The 21,623-nt window shown below is 38.5% G+C and overlaps 1 protein-coding gene across 6 annotated transcripts in view; it reads left to right on the top strand.

The window, feature by feature from the left end:
* SAMD12 (sterile alpha motif domain containing 12) overlaps positions 1 to 21,623 on the top strand; it is a 170,669-nt gene that overhangs the window by 25,915 nt on the left and 123,131 nt on the right. For 5 of the 6 annotated variants that reach the window (XM_054058492.1, XM_009568769.2, XM_054058489.1 and 2 more), the window contains exon 3: positions 15,724 to 15,853. In XM_054058492.1, coding sequence (XP_053914467.1) covers positions 15,724 to 15,853 — 130 coding nt within the window. The remainder of the gene's footprint in view (positions 1 to 15,723; positions 15,854 to 21,623) is intronic. The other variant, XM_054058490.1, reaches the window with a different exon arrangement.

Raw genomic sequence — 21,623 nt, forward strand, 5'->3', positions numbered from 1 at the left:
AGACACCCTCTACTTTTGTTGCCTTTTTTCCCTTGTCTTAAATAAAAGCATGATGATAAAGTCAGCGTCTAATGGGTTTAGAACTGCTCTTAATTCATCTTTCATTCAAGGTTGTTTGCTATCAATCTTAGCAATACAATTTAGATTGTGAAGGAATTTATGAATGTGTTTTCATTATGAAAAGGTAGATGTGACTGAACTTCTACATACCTATGCTGATATACAGTCTTTTATCTAAATAAAGCTTGTGTATAGGTTTGAAGATGTATTTTGAAATAATCAATATCCTTGCTGATTAACTAGAAAAACTTTTTTAAGGAAATAAAGACTACCACAATTGTATGTTCTACTTTAAACCTAAGACTGTCTCAGACTTACTTCTCTTTCGGTGACTCAGAATTTTTCCTTTTTTTCAGGTTTGTCCTGAAGAACAAATAGCTTAATTGTCAACATTTCAGCATTAGATGATGATCTGTGAAGTCAATTAGGAAAACTAGGTGTTATTCCTACTACTTAGCTTTCCTGAAGCCTTTATTGCTGACTGTAGAAGAAGAATCTGAAAATGAATTGCTTGTTAAGCTTCATGCTTATTAAACTGTCACTACTGTTTTCTGTTTCTGTAGGGAAAGCTACTTTATGGCTTGCAAACTATAGTTAATTGTCCATAGTAGCTGGTAGGAGAGTGTATTGGAAAAGTTTTTTTGCCTGAATAATTTTTGGCTGTATTTTCTTTAGCTGTTGTTTCATGTTCCCTTACTCGCTGTTGAAATAACTTAGTATTAGAAGGGTTTAAATTTTAAACAATAATTTTGAAGGGCTTGGATAAAGTGTTCAGCATGTTGATTAAACTCTCAAATTCATCAAATTCATATGAAATTCAATTAGTTGTGTGTGTTCACTAGAACATATTGCCCCTCCTGCCATTTGTTGGGAGGAAAACACTGTAAGATATTTACCTTTCTTGCCCCCACCCCCTTCCACCCCCGCTGATTTTTTTCCTCCGCTCTGGTTTCCAGGTTCCAAAGGACTCAAAAATGCTGACAAAAGCCAAAAAGAAGTTATATTAGCTTTGGATTCCCAGAAGAATACTGTAGAACGTTGTCAGGTTACTTGAATAGGCTTGATGTTTGGGGTGAAAAAACCCACATCAGAATACATCCTATTCTTGTGCTCTAAAATATTTTATGCAAATTGCAGGTGATTCTAAAAACACAAAATAAACCGAATAGATGAAACTAAACTTAGCTCCTCTATACATGGCACAATGATGGCAGATAAAACCAGTTAATTGTTGATGAAATTCTTATTTGACTCTCTTTTGCATGTTTATAGTCTTCCTCCCTGACCCTTCTCCCATGGTTAGGTTTTTGTTCTTGGTTTGTGGGTGTCCCCATCCTCTATTTTGTTTTGTTTTATTTTATTTTATTTTATTTTATTTTATTTTATTTTATTTTATTTTATTTTATTTTGACAGACTTGCTTTACTTCAGGATCTTACAAAGACTTGTACCAGGGTGGAGAGGAGTCAGGATAGAGGGGAAGTGCAAATGTGTCCTAGCTGAACTGAGCTGATGATGATGAAGCACCCCATTTAGTGGTGTGTTTCCAGCAGCATGTTTCAGTCCCCAACCCCTGCTTTCTCTCATTTTGGGCTGACTGCTCCGTTCTTTTACTTCAGGGAGTTGACAATACATTTATCATCCACCTGAATTTTCTCACCCTTGCTTTTATTAGTGATAGAGTACTATATACTAGTTGGTTGAGAGCAACCAGTGAGAACTGGCCCTTTTGACAGCGTTTCCTTGTTAATTTGGCTTATTTTAATCACTTTGGCATGCTGTCAATTCTTAAGGAGAGTATTGCTCTGCTGCTTTTGCTGCTGAGAGAAAAGTGTGTGGAAGCACAGTGTAAATAGATGCAGGGAGAGACTGAATCAGATTAGGAGAAGGAACAAGTGGTATCAGTCTAAAAGAGTAGTAACCTTAATAATCAAATATGTTTTGATTTTTACATCAGTTCACCAGCTTTACCAAATGCTTCAGTTTGTTCTAATGAGTAAGAGATGAGAACTGGGTGATCTTACAGTAAAACAGGACATTGCAGACATTTTCCATTAAAAGAAATGTAGAGAACTGTGTATCTAGTTCTCTAATTACATAAGCAATAGAATGGGGAGCAGTCAAATTTTCCATCTTGTAGCCAGGGATATATGACTGAACTCAGAGGATCAAAAGAAAAAGCTGAGGAAGGCAGGAAGGTGTGGCTGTAGGGATAGTAGGTGGATGATGGAGATCAGGAAAAATAGTAGAGCATCTGCAGCAAAAGGGGAATTTGACTGCCGAGGATGAAATACATAGCAATGGAAGAACAATTTCTAGGATGAGTCTGAATGTCCCACTGTATTTATAAATCTTAAAATTGAGGAAGAGGTAAAACCAGAAAATTGTTGCTGCTGCATGCAAATAAACTTCTGTGCTAACACAAGTAAGTAGGGCTGTAAAACAAAACAGCACATGAAACTTTCATGCCTGTTAGAAAGTTCTCTCATAATTTTATTAATGGATATTAGTCTGCCATGTGTATAAGCAGATTGCCTATAACCTCTCCCTTAGCAAAGCTTGTGTTTAGTTATTTCTCTTTTAATCCTGTTCTAAGTAGATTGACAAGGATTATTGTATAAAAGCAGTAAATTGAGTTTCATTGACCTTTGGAATCTGCATGAAATACAAAAATGTAAGTAAGTCATGAACTTTAGATGTGTAATTGATGTTTTAATCAGTAAAGCAACACAAAGCAAAAACTGTATGTGAATGTTACTTCTCTACTTTCATTTTTGAGATTAATTTTCGTGTTTCTTACGTTTGAAGGCCATTAGGATCAGTGAATTTTGACCAATTTGTTAGAAAAGTTATTCTAATTTGCTATTCTCTCCCAACTTATATATAAAGCCCCTGGCTCATACTCCTTTGCAACACAAATTTTACACAGTGAGTGACTGTGATAGTGCTAGCAAGTACCTTCAAACAATGTGCCATAATAGTTCAGTGCATTTCTGATGTGCATTATGCTTGGGTTTAGAAGTGATCAAGATGTTCAATAGCATTCCTGAAAGTTATTTCTCATTGTACTGGCCAAGAGAATATCATCAGAACCATTTGTGGATATTGATAATGTTTCTTGTCTGTAAGGAAACGGCCTTTGCTTTATGAGCATCTGCTAAAAATTTTGTGTAGTAAAATAACAAGAGGTTTTAGTGCTGTGTTCAGAGAAGTAAAACATCAGTAGGATAAAAGTGAGGAAGAAGCCTCCACCTCTATTTAAACTCCTCCATGAGAACATAGAAAGATATTTTATCTCATGAAGCAAATCTTGAAGCTTTCAGTAATCACAAGATGATTGCATCACACGTAAGGACAGTTTAAAAGTGTTCGGCTTGAGTAGAAAATCCTCGTTGACTGACAGGAGGTTTTGAAAATGTCGTCATAAACAACTGGTAGTAAAATGCTGATTTATAATTGTAAAATGGTGATATAGCAGCTATGTACAATGGAAAGTAGCTTTGTGTGAGAAGTGTCGATTAGAAAGTGAAATGGGAAAAGAATGAGAAGATAAGGGCCCGACTGCTAGAATTGTGCTTCCACATTTTGGAGCAAGTGGGCTGTCTTATGAGCTAAGAGCAGGAGAACAGCTGAAATGACATGGAAGAGACAGGGCAGGTGAGAGAGAATATGTGAAAAGTACTACACATCTCCAAGAGAAAGCTGAATTCCTTAAAAATAAGATTATCTGGAAGCCCTACACAGTGCCTTGCAAAAGTGTCTAGATCTGTCAAAATACTGCCTGTCAGTAGATGGTGCTCTTTATATCAGCTATTTACTCACGCTGCCGGTGTTTGACTGTGTTTTCATGTAAAAGGTCTGGTAACATTCCTTAACAGTTCATTTCTCTGAATTCTGATGTCTGGGAGATTAGAAAATGGAGGCTTTTAAGGACTGCCAAAGAAAAAAATAAAAAAATAAAAAAAAAAAGAGAGAAAAAAGAGAAGAAAGTGTTGAGTAGGTTCCTTTGAAACATTCTCCATTCCTGAATTTTTTTCAAACAAACTTCTTTTGCTTGTGAGCGTGTCTTGTTTTGAACTTGGACAAATTTAGAAGCTTCCAGGATAAAAACCTTGAACAAATGCTGTGGATTGGAGAATATATAGCAGACTAATTCAATTTGGAAACTGACCTGTAAGGCACTGCAGTAACATGGTCCAGAATGAAACTGCAAAGCAGATTTGGCAAGTCATTTGCAGTTCTAAAGTTTTTGCATATCAACTTTCCAGTTTTGCCAGCTGTTTCTGGATAGATAGGGATTAGTTTATTTTTAAATGTAGTGCTTCTTAGACTTAAATGAATCAATATAATTGTGAGTTTTACCTGGAGTCATTTATTCATCGGTAGTTGGATGGACATAAAAAGCTGCAGAAAAAATGAAGATTTCCTTATTAATGTGATAGAAGTATTATTGGACCTGCCTGCATTTTTTTGTCATTCAGAAAATATGCCATCTCTGGAGGAAAAAAGTTAAAGGTGTTAATTGTCTAAAGATATCACTTGCCAAAGGCTGCTGTTGAGATGAAACCCTTGATCTGGCCAGCAGAACAGCGTAGCAAAGCTAATGGGGAGTTTGAGATGCTTGAAGTTCTATGTGTCTTTATGCAGGGGTCTGCGTATAGAACATTGGCTACTTAAGCAATAGTTAAGTTTTGGCTTGTGTGATGAATTTGCCTCTGGAGTGAATCTTGAGAACTGCCTGCTGTTCATTGCCTGACACTACTGGTCTTTCCACAAACAGAGACTGAAGGATTAGTGTGAATTTTTCATGTAACCTTAACTGCAAGCAAATGATCTAAGAAAGAGAAGGGAACAAAGTTCCTTTCAGAAATTTAATTAGAACATTTCTAGTTCTTATTCAGGGCCAGTTTGTCTTCCCAGCACATTGATTTAGATGTCCCTTCGCAGATCCCTCTCCAGAAAAGATATATTTATATATATTATATGTACTCAACACACTACAACAGACTGATATCATTCCTCAAAATACTTAATTTACCTTCTTTCAGCCCTTCTTTCACATTTTTCTGCTTATGACCCAAGTTACTAATACTGAGGTCAAGTGGGCATAATATTTTTGTTGAAAAACTCAACTCCACATTTCTAGGGACATCTTGCTGCTCCTTCCCCAGGAAAATGTTGCTGGGAGGTTTTGGGCTGGATTTACAAGTGGTACCTGGAGCTGAAGATGCAAATCTTCACTGGAATGGAATTCCTCCCCTGCTTAGACTCCCTGTGGTGCTTGCCAGGATGGTCCTGGGGAAGTCCCATTTTCCCATGAATCGCCTGATGTAGGAAATATGTTCAGAGCACAGCAACAATATTAACTTCTTGTATCTGTCTGTTCAGTCCCATCTATTAGGGCATTATACCTCCAAAACTTCAAGTTTGTGAGCGGAAACAGTGCTGCTGCCACATCCTTAGGTTTCCTTTTAAAATAAGAACAAGCTTCTGTACTTTCTTTTACTTTTGAGTTTCTTTGCTGCACTACAAGAGGAGGTGAGTGAGGAGGGATGTCTTCCTTTGGCATGGGCTGGCCTTGATGTGAATATAGGACTTGCGTGTGCTGTGGCTTTTTCTGTATCTTATTGGGTAACTCAGTCTGCTTTCTAGCCAGGAGGAGAGCTGGCCTTCAGGAACCTCAGCTTGAGGTGTTATGCTTTCTCTAATAAAGGGGATAGAATAGCATTGTAGTGCTTAAGCTCTTTTTATGAATCTAAGGCTTGGTGGGAATGATAAGAGAATTCCCTTACTAGGGATAGAAGACTAGTTTCTCAAAAGTAATTAGCAAGAAGTTACATTGACGTCAGAAGTGCCCTGTTTGTTTTGGAAACTAAGTAGTGTATCTGCCTTCTAGATATTTATTTAAGTTGAGAAATCCTTTATGACCTTCTGCATAGGCATTGCAACGCTATTGCATGAATCAGATGGCTGGGCTAATCTGCCTCTTCTATCAACATTTGGGTTTTTTTCTCCTGCCTTTGCTGGAAGTGGAAGCAATGTCTTATTAGGAAGGAAGAGGTTGACCTGTCAGCTGAGGCTCAGAAACCTTGTCTTATTCATACTCATATACATGTCTGGGCTATAGTTGTTCTAAAAATGTATTTGGCTCAAGAGAACATAGTTAAGTCATCTGGCAAAGATATCTAGAAAACTTTGATTGCTGTTGGGGTATAAAATTCCTTGGCTGCTTCACTTACCTTCTGCATATGAATGAGCCTGTCCATGAAGACTGAAAGTTGGCATGGAAAGGTTATACTACTTCTTACAGAACAGGCCTCTTAATTGGCACATCTGCTGAAAACAAAGGTGCCAAAAATGCGATTCACTCAGAAGGAGTAAACCTTGTAAGAAATCAACCTGTCATTATTTAATAGGGATTAAAATCCTCTCAGGATGTTAGATGTTCTCATTGTACAAATGTACTGTTGTTGAGCTAATGGTGGAATTAACCTCACTACCTGCTAACGCTGAAGTAACAATTTCTTTTATAGCTCTTCTGATATAGCTATTCGTCACTGTCTGTGTCTTTAAAAGCAAAAAATGGACTGTACTCTTCAACTCTGACATACAGCAGCTTTTTTAAAAAGCACACAGCTGCTTCTCAAACTCTACGTTGTGACATGTCAAGTATCTTCTCAATAGGATACTAATTAGAAATGGAAGGAGGTGTGGTCTGTGTTGGACAGATTTATTATGTCAGGGTAACTCCACCAGTAAATCCTAAGAATTAAAAAATTCTGACAGTGTCATTAATGACAGCTCCCCCGACAGCTCCCCCCGAGAAAGGTACATGTTTCTGAGGTTAGGCTTAGCCTGTATTTGAAAAACGTATTTGTTAGCATATCCTGGACACTTAAAAACATAGGGAAGATTTTTTTTTAATTTAATTTTTAAGGAGAAGGACTTAGAATTTTAGATATACCTTTGTATTTTGCTACTGGTGTTACTTGAAATCTGTGGAAACAGAGTACTGGTCTGTGCAACCTCTATTTGTTCCCCAATTAAATAAAGACCTACTTGCATTATAGTAGTACTCCAAGAAAAGAAAATTAATTTTAATAAGCTTTAGAAAATTCTACCTTTAGGCCTAATGTCATAATTTTTAATTGACACATTTTGGTTCATATCCATGTTAGCATGGATAATGTGAATATGAAACAGGAACGTTTAAAACAGCCTTGGTCCTGTCTAGGCACCCCAACTGCAAGTCTGTCAGCCTTTCTTCGTAGGAGAGGTGTTCCATCCCTCTGATCATTTTTGTGGCCCTCCTCTGAACCTGGAGAAAATATTTTTAAGAAATACCACACATCCTCAAAAGTGGAATTTCAGTTGCTCTGACAGTATTTCTGAGTTCAGGACAAACTGCTGGAAAAGGGTGAGCAACATTTCATCACTGTCTTAGTTATTAAATATTTCCATTTGCTTTCCTAAGTGTACCTGAATGGATTTGAGCTTACAGCTTTTTTCACCAAGATGGTGCTCTCTCCTGTGCCTATTACCAGTCTGAATGGAATATTCTGTGATGAAGACTCATGCCATAGATCTTTGCAGTGGGTGTAATACTTGGTCCTTAAGACAGGATAAGAGATGAGCTAACCTGCAAGTTACATGTGCCATGTTACAGGTGAATGTCTCAAATTTCTATTCTTGCCGTAGTGGATGGCTAAGTGCAATGAAAAACATGTCTGTAGTGAAGTTTAGTTATTTATTTGTTGTAAGACGCTATTAACAAAGAGCTGTTTAATTGAAATCAATTATGTTTCTTCTTTGACTCAATAGTGGTAACAGGCGGGCTAGAGAAGTTCAAGGAGGAAACTTTTATCTTCATATCTGCACAAGGTGTGGCAGTAGGGCACCTGCTGTGTTAACAGAAATTGCCCTCTCCGGATCTATGCAGGATACAGAGAAGATTTCTGTTTGTAAAAGCAGGAGGATTTGTCTTTCTTTGTGAAGACTGTAATCTGTGATATAAGACAGTGATGGTTAGAGCCTAGACTTGGACAGGTTTGAATTGTCTTAGGTAGAGACAAGGGGAATCAAAGCCACATCAATGAAGAAGTATCAAACAGTTGAAGTAATCTTGTGAAGTAGGAAGCCCTCACCCTGACAGCACAACTCTCCCTCTCTGCATTTTCTCTGCAAATACCCAAAAGCAAATATTTTATTTTTGGACTGGAAGAAATCTTGATCACTGAGTAAAATGGATCTTTAGTTTGGCAAGATTAAAAATGCAGTGGTTTTAGATGAAGTGAATTTTAAAACATTACACTCTTTGATTTGGATTTGGCTGTTGAAACCTGAAATTGATTGTGCTACTGGTCCTACTTGTGGTTGCCTTTTAAGCATTGTTGGCCTATCTGTGCTGGTTGTGTCTTTCAGGATTTCTGATAGCAATTAGAATGATGTCAGGAAATCTTGGCAATGCTGAGGAGTGCTCTGTCTTCTTCTTTCTCATCCTGACACTTCAGTTCTTCACAGTTTGCTGATAGTGCCACTGCCATTTGTATCAACGCTGGCATTTGCCAGTCGTGATTCTTGCTTTCAGGGTGTGATATCTCATTGAAAGAGAGTACTCTCACGGGAAATGTGTCACCTTATTTGTCCTTGCTTCTTATTTTGATACTGTCTTTATAACGCTCAGGATAATGCTCTGATTTTTTTTTTTTTTTTTGACAACTTTCTCCTTTCCTGTTGATGGTTATACTTGTGACAGCCTGAAGAGGGAGTTAATTCTAACAACTTCTTACTTTACAGACCAATCTCATTTGTGATGATTTGCTTCCTTTTCCACACTTCGTAGTCTGTTTGTAAGACACCTAAGTTTATGGCACTGCTACAGATAGTTGATGGGGTCAGTCCTAGTGTTGCTTGAAAGCCAAGTAAAACTTCCCTCCTTTGAACAAGTGGTGGTGTTATGCTGATATGAGACTCTGGGGTAGAAGTTTCTGCGTGTGCAGAGCTGGCTTTAAGCGCTGCCGGAGCAGTCTCTTGGTAGGGACAGCAATTTACAGCAGTCTGCTGGAGGCAACAAAAAGAAGCCGGGGGCTGACTTGGCCATTGGGATTGTGAAAAGATGAAAATACTCTGTAAAGGAGAGAGGGAGGAGGCTGTGAACCACTGCTGCTAATACAGGAGGAAGGCCCCCGCAGAAGTGGCATTTGTTCATCTCCTTTTTCTCTTGAAAGTGGGAGGACAGGAATAGCAAATCTACTTTACAGGACCTTTTCCACTTCTCCCACCTGTTCAGCGGCTGGATCGAGGAGGCAGCGATCTCTCTCTGTGGGTACGGTTTCTGTCTGTCCTTGGGCTTCAGGTGTGTTTGAACTAGGTTGGTGTCTCTGAGGATATGGTTCTCCTAGGGCCTCAGGTACCTTGTCTGAACTTCATTTGTGCTCCTGCGAGAGACAGTGAGCTGACTTCCTTCTCTTAAAAAAACAATATATTCTGAGAATGTGGATTTAGGTGAAGCAGAAGGCATTATAGCTCTATTCCAATCCTTCTGCTGACCAGTGGTGGGAAATAACTCCCTCTTGCATGTACTTGTAGCTGATCTTGCCTTTTGTGGGATCTTGTATGTCAGGCAGCATAGTGTGGCCATGTGCCAGCAGACCAGACCAGGGAAGAAGGGTCTACGTGTAGGACAACATGCATGGGAGTCATGGGGGAAGGACTGAGATGTGGGCTGGGTGCCACTTCTGGCAGCCTGCTTTGAATATCAGGCTTTGTTGATAGAAGTGAGTGACCTGGTTGCTGTAGAGCATCCAAGTCTTGCTCATGGCATCACAATATGACTGCCATGCTTAGGGGGTCATAATTAGGTCAACTAGTTGCATCTTTCCATGTGGAGAAAGTGAGTTTGGGTCTGCAAATATGAGACACAAGCTTGCAGCTCAGGGAATGCAAGATGCCAGGTGACCATGCTTCCAGCACATTTTGGGAATCTTGGTAGGTCTCCCACATATCTATAGTTTTAATTCAAAGTGGACATTGTGTGCTGGTCAGTCACGGGTGTATGACTTGCACAATAGCTGCTGTACTGTCTGTTTTAATCCTTCCTGGGTGGCATTAGGGTTTTTATATCTTGGCTAAACCAAAGCTGGTGCAAAGTTGGCCTTTAAAGTGTGCTTTAAACTAAACTGCAGTCATTTTTTAAAAAGATATTTTTATTTTTTCACAACAAAACTGACTTAAGTAATAAATTAGAGTGTGACTGTTTGAATTTCTGGTCCAATTTTATCTTTTATCAGCATAAAAAGGGAAGGTGTCTTACAGTATTTTCCTTTTTTTTTTTTAAATAACACATTTCCTTTGGTTTGTTGTTTTCATCTCTTCTTAGTATTAAAATTCTAAATAACATGGATGGAAACCCAACACAGCGGAGATTTCAGTGGCTTTATGGGGTGTCTGCTTATTACTGTAATTTTCTTCAGTCTTCGCTGGAAAAAAATCTGTGAAGTATGACTGTCAGACTGTCTGAAAAAAAGACACATTTTGGTTTAGAAATACACTTTCCTCATTCTTCAGTATTTTAAGATACAATATAAAAATGCGTTCGCAAGCCTGGCTCATTTCTTCTGTTCTTTCCAGAACTGAAACTGGCTTTTATGTTAGTCCTTGATTCTGAATTCTATATAGGCAGATTAATGTTGGAGAAGTAATTTGGAATATATGAAAAAGATTCTTATTTTCTTGGTTTCAGAAATATAACCCCAGAATCTTTAAAAAAATCCTGCTTTTGAAATTCTTACTGAGCATTGCTGCTCCTGCTGCTTCCTGTCATAAAGGATGAAGATGATGCTGTTAGTCTTGCTTCCAGAGCAGCCTGAAAGATTTAACAGTAACTTAGAAAGCTTTTGGACCCATACAGTTTAAGTTCTCTGTAATATTTTTCTAAATCAAATATTCATGAATTAATTTGTTCCTATTTTTTACAAATATCACTGGTTCTTTATAGTTGCCTTGCAGAAGGCATTATGTTTTGATTTAACAAATAGTTCCTTCTCAACTTTAAAGTGATCCTATTTCTTTCCTCCCTGCTGCTCTCTCTGATCACAGACACACCAGTGGGTTTCTGACACATTTCAGTGTTTCCTGCCCCAGCTGACTCTGCGTTATTCTAGGGGTGATGGCCACCCCTCTCTGTCCCTAATAAGTGGCAGTGACCTTATTCTTCCTTCCTTTGCTCTTTGCGTACCTCCCCTCACAGCTGTCAACCCACTGGTCCCTCAAGTTAGCTCACTGGGTTGACATAATTGTTTAACATTGAGCATTTGTACTCCATGTCTCCTCCATGTGGAGATTTCTTCATGCCTGAAACACAGCTGGCAGAGCTCCACACTTCTGATCTAATATACAATGGTTCTTCTCATTGCAGCCTTGCCTTGCTTGTATCCCTCGACCAACACAACTGTAACAAAATTGGTCCTGTTTTGTCTTTTTCTTCTTAAACTGTGAAGCTCCAGAGGAGAGTCTCTCGTGGTGTGTGTTGGAGCAGAATCTGTCTTAATGCTTTGAGCAGCACCTCTTTCATCCATCTCTGTTTCATACAAGCATTTTTTTAAGGCAGAAAAGGATCTGACTTTGGATAAATTTCAATGTAAATATGTATTGACTTTGCTTACACGTCAGGATCAGTCTGTTGGCAAATTTGATGTACAAATGGAATCAGGCAGCCTCCTTTCAGCAGCCCTGCAGCCCTGTTTGACCGAGAACCCTGATCTCCACAGTTCCTGGATTTTGTGATCTGAGCAGATTTGTAAATGCTCAGAATGTTTGTGTTAGAGAAGCCTTTCTTTCTTTTCTGAAGTAAAATATATAAAGACAAAAAAATTCTGGGGAATAGATTGACCTTCAGAACTGGTGGGCTTGGTAAACTTCACTTGGAAGGCAGAAGATAGAACTTGTGGGGCATTGCTGAGGAAGAAAAGGGCTTGGTGGCCAATGCCTTTCCAAACACTCACAGTCTTTGGTAGTGCGCCAGCTGCAAGTTTAATCTGTTTATTTATTTGTTCTTGAGTTGGTGATTTTAAGGACTGTCTTCTTTGCGCCATGGAACAAAGAGAGCATGAAATTGTCACCTATTAATTAAGCTTTCTTTTTTTTCTTTTTGGGGGTCGTTTTTATGGTTTGAGCAAAAGAGTGGGGTTAGGCAATTTAGAAGAAAGTGTTTGATACAAAATCCTGAAGAAACAGGTTTTCCTTTAAATATACAAGAAAAAAATCAGAATACTGAAGACTTTTATACTCATTAGATCTCTGTGTGGCACATGAGTTCCACACTGTTTGGCAGGATTAAAACTATTAAAGTGTTGCCAGAAAAGGGTGATCTTAGGATGAGTTTATGTCAGGAAAACAAAAGGGAAGGCCAGACCAAAGATTATTTTTATATACATTATTTTCTTTTAATCAGTTTGGGCCTTTTGTTTGACTGAGCTGCTAAACAGAAATTGAGCAAAACATAATGTGTTTTCCACCTGTTTAGGTAGTTTATATATAGTTAGTAGTAGGTAACTATATAGTTGTAGGTAACTATATTTCATTTCTAGATATGTTTATGGTAAGGGTAATTTTCCTTGGTTTACTGGGATGTTTTTACTATAAGATCTAGCTTTAGAGCAGGGAAAAAATTAACAAATGAATTTTGTTGGGAAGGAAGCATATTTCTTAATAGCCTTTAATAGTCATTTGGAGCATCAGGTTGGAAAATATTTGGGCGTGATGTTCCAAAAACGAAAGCGACACCATACTTTTTATAACAATTGCTTTAAAGCCTCTGCATTCCTCTAACTCATCAAGTCCTTATGAATTAGAAAATGAAACATAACACTTGATAGTGTCAATGCAAAAATGTCCTCTTTGGACTGTAGTTACAAGTCTAACTCAAACATGTTTCAATCATAATTCTGAACATTACACAGTAAAAAATGAGCACATATGTTTGCTGTGCAGTGATCTGTGTGTTTGACTACATTTGAAACTGTCCTTCAGTTCTACAATCACGAGGGGACTGTTAAATTTGTAATGTAATTACCGATAAACTTGTTCTTCATGTATTTAACATGATGGTGCTTAAGACTTTTAAGAGGAGAATAGTTGCTTAACTGAAAAGAGCAACCTCTTACTTAAAACATTGGAAGCACTTGTGTACTTTGAGCTGGGGATAAATCATTTGTAAATCTATAGCTAGCTATATGTTATTTGTAATTTAAGTAATTTTATGATGTACAAGAAAAGCTGTTAACAATTTACTTTTCAAGGGCTGCCAGACTTTAGTCTTCAAAAATTCCTATGTTTTAAGAAATATCGTTAAAGTTAAGCAGTAACTCTCATAAAGTGACACATTGAAGTTTTAACTCTCTTGTTCACGGGTTTCTATGGAATCAGAGAGGCTGCTTGTGTTATGGCTATTTTTACCTGTTTTCTTTGACGTATTTGTGAAGGACACATTTATATATGTGTGTAATAAAAATAAGCTAACTGGTGCCATAATACTGGGTTCTTCATTTAAATTCAGTTTCTTCTTTGACTCAAATACCGTAACAAGTAGTTCTGAAGTTCAAAGAGGAGCCTTTGATCTTCGTAGTTGCATGAAGAATGGTTACAGGGCACTTGATCTCCTTAAAGAGGTTGCCTCTTCTCCAGACCAATGCAGTGTCCAGAGCAGGTTTCTGTATGTGCAGAAGACTGATGGGCTTCTCAGAAAGGATGGTGATGGAGCAAGTGCTGCCCTGGTTGTAGTACACCATCAGCACCTCTAGAATTTCCTTTTTTTTTGGTGGTTGCCAGGTTTGTCAGTCAGGCTTCTGCCTGCTGCAGGTTGATGGGTGGCAGCAAAAGATGAGAATCAATTATTTAGGGTGGTTTTGTGCATTATTGTGATACCTCTAAATATGGATGATGCCTATTTGTGTGTTTGAAACAGGATTTATGTTTATGGTGAGTGTATTTTTGTTCAAAACAAAAAAGGCTGAGCTACGGGATGTGCGTTATATTATGTATTGAACTATGATTTTCCTGCTGTTGATTTAATGTTTACTGAGGCGATGAAAAAGAGCGAGGGAAAATTGGACATGAGAAATTCAAGACATGTTTGCCCACTGGAATTTTAACTCTGCCAAATTCCCTGGCCCTGACTTTGCATGATGTACTTTATGGACTTAATCGGACATACAAAGCACTGGCATAAAACTGCTTTGGTCCTTTGGGGTACTAGTAATGAAAAATTTCCAAGGAAATTCGAAAAGGTCTGCCTAACAAAGTACATCTGTGTAAATGTTGGGGTAAACCCTGGCTGGCAATATCAAGGGAATCTGCTATGAATCCTAATGGAGAAGAATGGTTGAGGTGACATTCCGTTTCACCTCAGATTTGTGCAGAACTTTTCTTGAACCTTCAGCACCACCAGAGCTGAAGTATGGGTGTTCTGCAAGCACGACATGGGAACAAAGATACTTTGATTTTATTCCATAGACTCAGTTCTTTGACAAAATCATAAAGTAAATGGATACATTGATGCTCACACCCACTTACATCAGCAATGTCCAATGTTAAACATTTTTTCTTGTACTAACCGCCCATCTATTTCAGATTATTTTTAGTCTCTTGGGCTGTGTTGCAAAAGAAAAAGATGAAATCACTTTGGATATATTTGATTTTTTTTTGTTTTGCCTGCTTTGACAAGAGGCTTTAAATCACTGCAGTTCAGGTCATCTAGAACTCAGCATTTTTGCATGTTTAAAAAGAAGTATGTGCAAATGTGAATTGTTTGATTAAATGAAATGTGACCTTATACATATGATAATGCAATTGACTTAATTTATTAATGTTTTATGTATAAACTGTTAATTTATTTATTATAAAACTGAATTTTCAGGAGAGTATGGAACAGAGGTGTTTTATATTTTTTTAGTTTTTTTCTTTTATTCATAAAGAAGCAACTGGTTTACACAGGAATTCTAGAAATTGAGATTGTAGAAGGCTTAAAGGTAAAAAGAGAAGCATAAAAACTATAATTGCTTGTAAACATCACTCAGGCTAGGAATTGTTTCATCTAAAATGCTGTGTGATCTAGTGTCGCGAGCTCTGCCTCCACTGGTGTGTGGTTCCCTTTTCGCAGACAGAACTGGTCTTTAGGCTTGTTTGCAGTAAAGGACTTTGTGGCAAGATCTTTTCTAATTGTGACTGAGAAGCATGCCTGGCCTGAGGATACTTCTAGTGTTCCATGGTTATATTCCTACTGGTTCACAAATGCATATCCCTCTTGTGAATTTGAAGGCTTCAAAGGCTGCAACTATTGCCTTTCAGGTGCAGTCAGAGTCGATCCCTGTTTAAACTCATATTCGAGTAAGACATAGTGCAATATGCTTCTGTGATGCAAGGAACATGTATGCAATGCAAAATGATGTTAAAGAATCTTAACTGTGTGTAATTCTTGTGTGATGTATTTGAATAGCTGGCTCTTGTGTAACATGCTGGTGATTATTGGATGTCTGCCAGTCAGAGCAGCTCCTGCTCCTGTCTTGCATTTATTATCATGCTATCATATATGGAGGTCACAGATGAATATTTCTGAAACTTGTGTGCAGACTAGACATAATTTCTGTTTTTCACTCTGTATTTCTAGTCTGGAACTGTGAAGCTGACCAAGCCCGTGGCATTATGGACCCAGCAGGATGTCTGCAAATGGCTGAAGAAACATTGCCCTAATCAGTATCAAATCTACAGTGAGTCATTCAAACAGCATGACATAACTGGTAAAGTATGCACTATCAGAAATATTTTACTTACTTAAAATGTGGCAAATTGTTCTACTTTGTTGTTAATAGATTGTGACTGTGCACTGAGGGCTTTTTGTTGATTGTATGACTAGAGAATTGCAAGGTTTAGGGCATAGGGAATATACTGGCTTTCATAGGATGTGGTAAGTGGCTTCCATATCTCTCTGAGAGATAAATTTCAGAGTATTCAGGGTTAATACAATGAGGAAAGAACTTGGTCTGTATATGGGTAAGGCCCGCAGCCTCTTAATTCCAAATAAATACCTTCCAACTCCCAAATTAAGAAATGTCCCGTAAGGAAAAATGTAAATGAGGTTTTTTTATTTAGGTGGTTTTGAGTTCACATTCTTTTTACCTTTTTTTTTTTTTTTAAATGAAGCTTAGAGTCCTTAACATGCAGGAGGGGAAGCAAGCCCAGCTGAGTCTCTCCGTAGGGCTGAAGCAGGATCAATACAGCAAGTGCATGTTTGTCTAACTTTGTTCTGGAAAATTTGGAATGGAGAGGATTTTTAGATCTCTTTATTCCAGTATTTTATGGTCCTTAAAATTGTTATTTTCCTAGTATTAATCTAAATTATTATTTCCTGACAATGAAACTGATTTCTGTCCCAAGCGTAGCTCAAGTACAAACAATCATTTTTTCTTACAGTCTTTCTTTCATTGGACAGGGTCCTTCCAACTTGCATATACTTTCCTTGTCTAGTCCACAAAATATTTGTGTGTTGCATCATAGTTTGTCCCTCAAATACCAGCAGGACCTCCAAATCTTCCACAGTTGGTGTCTTGTCTTAGAAGAATATATTAAAAAGCTTCATTGTGTTTCATTTTCCTATTTAGTTTAGAAGATTATATTGCTTTTGTTGATCTACTCCATTGCTGTAGTAGTATTTTAGGTGACCGCTTCAAACTGACATCAGTTTGTCGGACTAACTGTAAGTGTTATTACAAATACAGATGTTACTTGGGATTTAAACAACATATTTCTTCATATCCTAGGCAGTAATTAATCTGTATAAAGTTTAATGTGGAACACTATTTTTTTTCCCCTGAAGTGGTGTTACACAAAACTGGGAATTGGCATTGAGCCATTTAATATCTAGCAGAAATTTGAGTCCCACCTGCCAATCTCATCCTTCACAATAGTGTATTGTTAACGTATGCATGTTTCATTTGTCCGTTCGTATATGTATACTTGTGGGGTTTCAAATTTTCCATTGATTCCTGTTGCTATTCTTTCCTTTCTGATAATATATGGATGACTGCAAACGTTGCAAACTAAACTTTGAATGTTTGTTTACTCTGTAGCCATGAATACGCATAACACTTACTTGTGAGAGGTAGTTTGTACTGGTTTGGTAAGCGTTGAGCTTCAGCACATAACCATTTGTGCCCATTTCCTCTAAGTCATCTTCCACCGAACGCAGCCCATAGGAATGTTGACTGTGTCTCCACCCATGTGTACAGAGCTCACCGCATCCAGAGCACTACAAGAAAAAACTTAAGCTATTTTTTAATTTTTTCTAGTATTCTTTTATTACCATATTGTGTCTTTTTAGAATTAAGGTGAAGATGAAAGGAAGGAAAAAGTTGTTTTCATTGCAACATAAATATAGATGGAAGCCTTGTAGTTTCATTGCAGATGTGCAAAACTTCAAACTTTATAGATCTCTATAAAAAAAGAATCAAGATCAATCTTTCTTACTTTTGTGTACAAAAGAGGTATAAGAAAAAATATTAGTATGAATGTTAGAAATTAAGTGTGTAGGAAAGAGAATAGCTTCAATTCTGTAACTACCAAAGAGGAAACATGATCAATGTTTGTACAGATTTTATAAGAGTATATTGTGATAATATTATGAGTAAAATCAATAACTTGGGAGGATATTTCCAGTATGTTGGTCCCTATGACTCTGATTATTTGAAATCTAATAAGGGGATAGAACAGTGGATTTGTGGCTCAGAAAAGTGGAGCATGAAAGAAGCATGGAAACTAATGTAAAGATTAAGCCCAGGTAGTATAACTGTTTCCAGCTATGGCTATGGAAAAGTGATGTGATTGATGAAAATTTCTGAGGATTTAAAGTGACTTTACAGGCTGCTTTGATATGGAAAAATATGATGGAAAAGAACTTGAAGAAAGTGACATGGAAAAGATACGTGAACTTTATTTGAAGATAAAATCTTAAGGCATGGTCATAAGCCAGGAAAATAGTCTTGGGTAAACATATCTAGCAGTTGCTAACCATAGGTGTTGAAAAGTGTTACATTTTACCGTTAGTTGCTGAATACAGTTTATTGAGTTGGGGGCAAAAATGCAAACCAAAACGTCCTTTTCTTTATGTAGATTTTATTTTCAACACTCCTGACAAAAAGCAGCAGCAGATGTATAAGAAAAAAAAATGCTTAATCTGGTGATTTACCTAGTAAGAAAAAAGATCTTCATATTAATAGTGATCTTGAAGATGTCATAGGACAGTGTACTGTCAACAGATTTGCAGATGACCCCAAACTGGGAGTAACAATCAATAGATTCAAGAGCTGGGCTGCCATTCATAGGAATCTACGCATAGGGACCAGACAGAGGCTGGAGGAATTTGTCAACAGGAACGTTACAAAATTCAGCAAGAACAATTCAGCAAAGTTCTGCAGCTGGAAAAGCCAAGCCCCATCTAGGCTGAGGCTTTGGTGAAGAGGACCTGTGGTCTTGATGGTCAGGAAGATTAAATAAACCAATGTTGTGCCTTGGCAGCAAAGAATGTTAAGAGATTCATGGGCAATATTAACAGGAGCACAGCGAGCTGATTGAGGATAATCATTATTCCTCTTACTCTGCACTTTTTAGACTCTAGTTATTGGATTGCTGGTGCTGGAACTTGCACTCTGGGGCCACCGTGATGCTCAGGGCTTGTCCTGTGAGCAGGGGACTGAGGGAGCTGGGCTTGTTCAGCCTGGAGAAGAGGCAGCTTTTTATACACAAAATCATTGAGTTCAGGGAGTGGAGCATTTGGTTAAGCTGACTTATTCATCAACAGGTCAGAGGTCATTTTCCTGGTGTTAGACCCACAGCCAGACCAAAAGAATTTGAAAGACTAAACTGAGCAAGATCTGAAGGCACCTGATAGGAGGTGGCAGTGGTAGCAAAAATAAGACAATAAAAAGGGGGAACAAAAATTTTAGTGACTTGTGGAACCAAGAAAGCAATGTAACAGTAGGACCATGTCACCCAAGGCTCTACTACTGCTGTTGGCACTTACAGCAGTGTAAGGGGACATAAAAAGTTGCTCTGACTGTCCAGCTTTTTACACTTATTTTATACTAGTATAATCCAGGAGGCAAACACGATAGATGGGCGTTGCTTTCAGTGTGCATTTGTAGCTCTGAATTTGCCAGGCAGCGATACTTTTAAATGACGAGGGAGTTCTTGAGAGATGAGTTGTTCTTCAACAGCCTTATCCTGTACCATCAAAACAAGTGAAGATTTTTACAATGTCTCAGCATTAACAAGAGCAAAATTAACAAGAGCAAAAAGGGAGAAAATGTGACCGCGAGAGCTACCTACCTGTCAACCTCACCTCTGTGCCTGGGAAGATCATGGAACAGATCCTCTTAGAAGCTATGCTAAAGCATATGGAGGACATGAAGGTGATTAATGGCAGCCAGCATGGCTTCACCAGGGCCAAATCCTGTATGACCAACTTAGTGGCTTTCTATGATGGGGTAACTGCAGCAGTGGACACAGGTCAACTGACGGATATGATCTATCTAGACTTCTGTAAAGTTTTTGACATGGTCCTCCACAACATCCTTCTCTCTAAATTGGAGAGATTTGATGGGTGGACAGTACGGTGGATAAGAAACTGGTTGGATGGTCATATTCAGAGAGTAGTGGTCAATGGCTTGAAGTCCAGATGGAGATCTGTGATGAGTGGTTCCCTCAGGGGTCCGTACTGAGACTGGTGTTGTTTAATATCTTTATCAATGGTACTGACAGTGAGATTGAGTGCACTTTCAGCAAGTCTGCAGATGACACCAAGCTCAGTAATATAGTGGCCACACCGGAAGGACAGGATGCCATCCAGAGGGACCTGGACAAACTGGAGAAGGGAGCCTCTGAGAACCTCATGAGGTTCAACAAGGCCAAATGTAAAGACCTACACCTGGGTTGGGGCAATCCCCATTTTTGGTACATGATGGGAGATGATATGATTGAGAGCAGCTCTGCAGAGAAGACCTTCGGGGTGCTGGTCAATGAGAAGTTCAACATGAGCCGGCAATGTGTGCTCACAGCCCAGAATGCCAACCGTATCCTGGGCTGCATCAAAAGAAGCATGGCCAGCAGGTTGAGGGAAGTGATTCTGCCCCTCTTTTCCTCTCTTGTGAGACCTCATCTGGAATACTGTGTCCAGTTCTGGAATCCTCAACGTAAGAAGGATATGGATCTGTTGGAACGGGTCCAGAGGAGGGGTACAAATATGATCGGAGGCTGGAGCAGCTTCCATACGAGGACAGTTGGTATTCTTCAGCCTGGAGAAGAGAAGGCTCTGAGGAGACCTTATAGCGACCTTCCCGTACCTGAAAGGGGCCTACAAGAAAGCTGGAGACGGGCTATTCATAAAGGCTTGTAGTGATAGGATGAGGGGGAATGGGTATAAACTGGGAGGGGAAGATTTAAACTAGACATTAGGAAGAATTTCTTCACCATGAGAGTGATGAGGCACTGGTACAGGTTACCAAGGGAAGTTGTGGATGCCCCATCCCTGGAGGTGTTCAAGGCCAGGTTGGATGGGGCCTTGGGCACCCTGCTTTAGTGGGATGTCCCTGCCCATGGCAGGGGGGTTGGAACTAGATGATCTTTAAGGTCCCTTCCAACCCAAACTATTCTATGATTCTATGAAAACTAACATCAGCAAGACTGGGCATAGGATGACTAAGGAAAAACCATTTCAGCCAAAACGCTCCATTGACTAATAAAGAAGATGTCTAAGTAACTCCTTATTGACGGGTGAATTGTTTAAAGAAAGGATGGCAGGAAAGAAACTCTGCTCCACCTCTTGTTTTTATGCTGTGTTCCCCAGTGTGCTAATGCATGTCTTCATGGCATGAGGTTTTAATGCTATGATCATTAGCCAAGCCTCATTCTGTCAAAGTAATACCCAAGAGAAGCACCTTGGTCCAAATGAAGGAATTTGTTAGGAGGTACTTAAAAGGACTCAAGCCTTTTTAAATTAAACTTTTAAGGAGGAAAGGAATAAGACTCAGGAAAACCTCTTTTTAGTTTTAGAAGGGACCAGAACTTGTGAATATTCATTAAGTACCAAATGGCAGCTTGGAAAATAAAATATGAACTGCTACTGAAAACCTGCTGCAAATAGCCTTTAAATCTGGCTAATTCTATAGCCTCTAAAAATGCTTGCATTAAATCAGCTATATTGACATATGTTTTTATGCAATTCCTATAAAATCTTGCTTTTAAAATCTGAATTGATTTCTCTTTTTCCCTTCAATAATATCTTTGCAATTCCGAGGTGTTTATCCTATCAGCTGTGATGCTCAAGTTATTTAGCATGTTGGTGAAGGGATGGTTTGTCATGTAAGATACTACACTGAAACTTGGAGAAATCTTGGCCCTGTTTCAGGTTACTCTGGTATTCTTAGGAAGCCCACTGAATCCTCAGAGTCTAAGCAGACAGAGAAAATCTTCTTTTTCCTATCAAATTGCCACCAGATTCTTCCCAATTTCCAGAAC

The sequence above is a fragment of the Cuculus canorus genome, chromosome 2 (genome assembly GCF_017976375.1).
Source record: "Cuculus canorus isolate bCucCan1 chromosome 2, bCucCan1.pri, whole genome shotgun sequence".
NCBI lineage: Eukaryota > Metazoa > Chordata > Aves > Cuculiformes > Cuculidae > Cuculus > Cuculus canorus.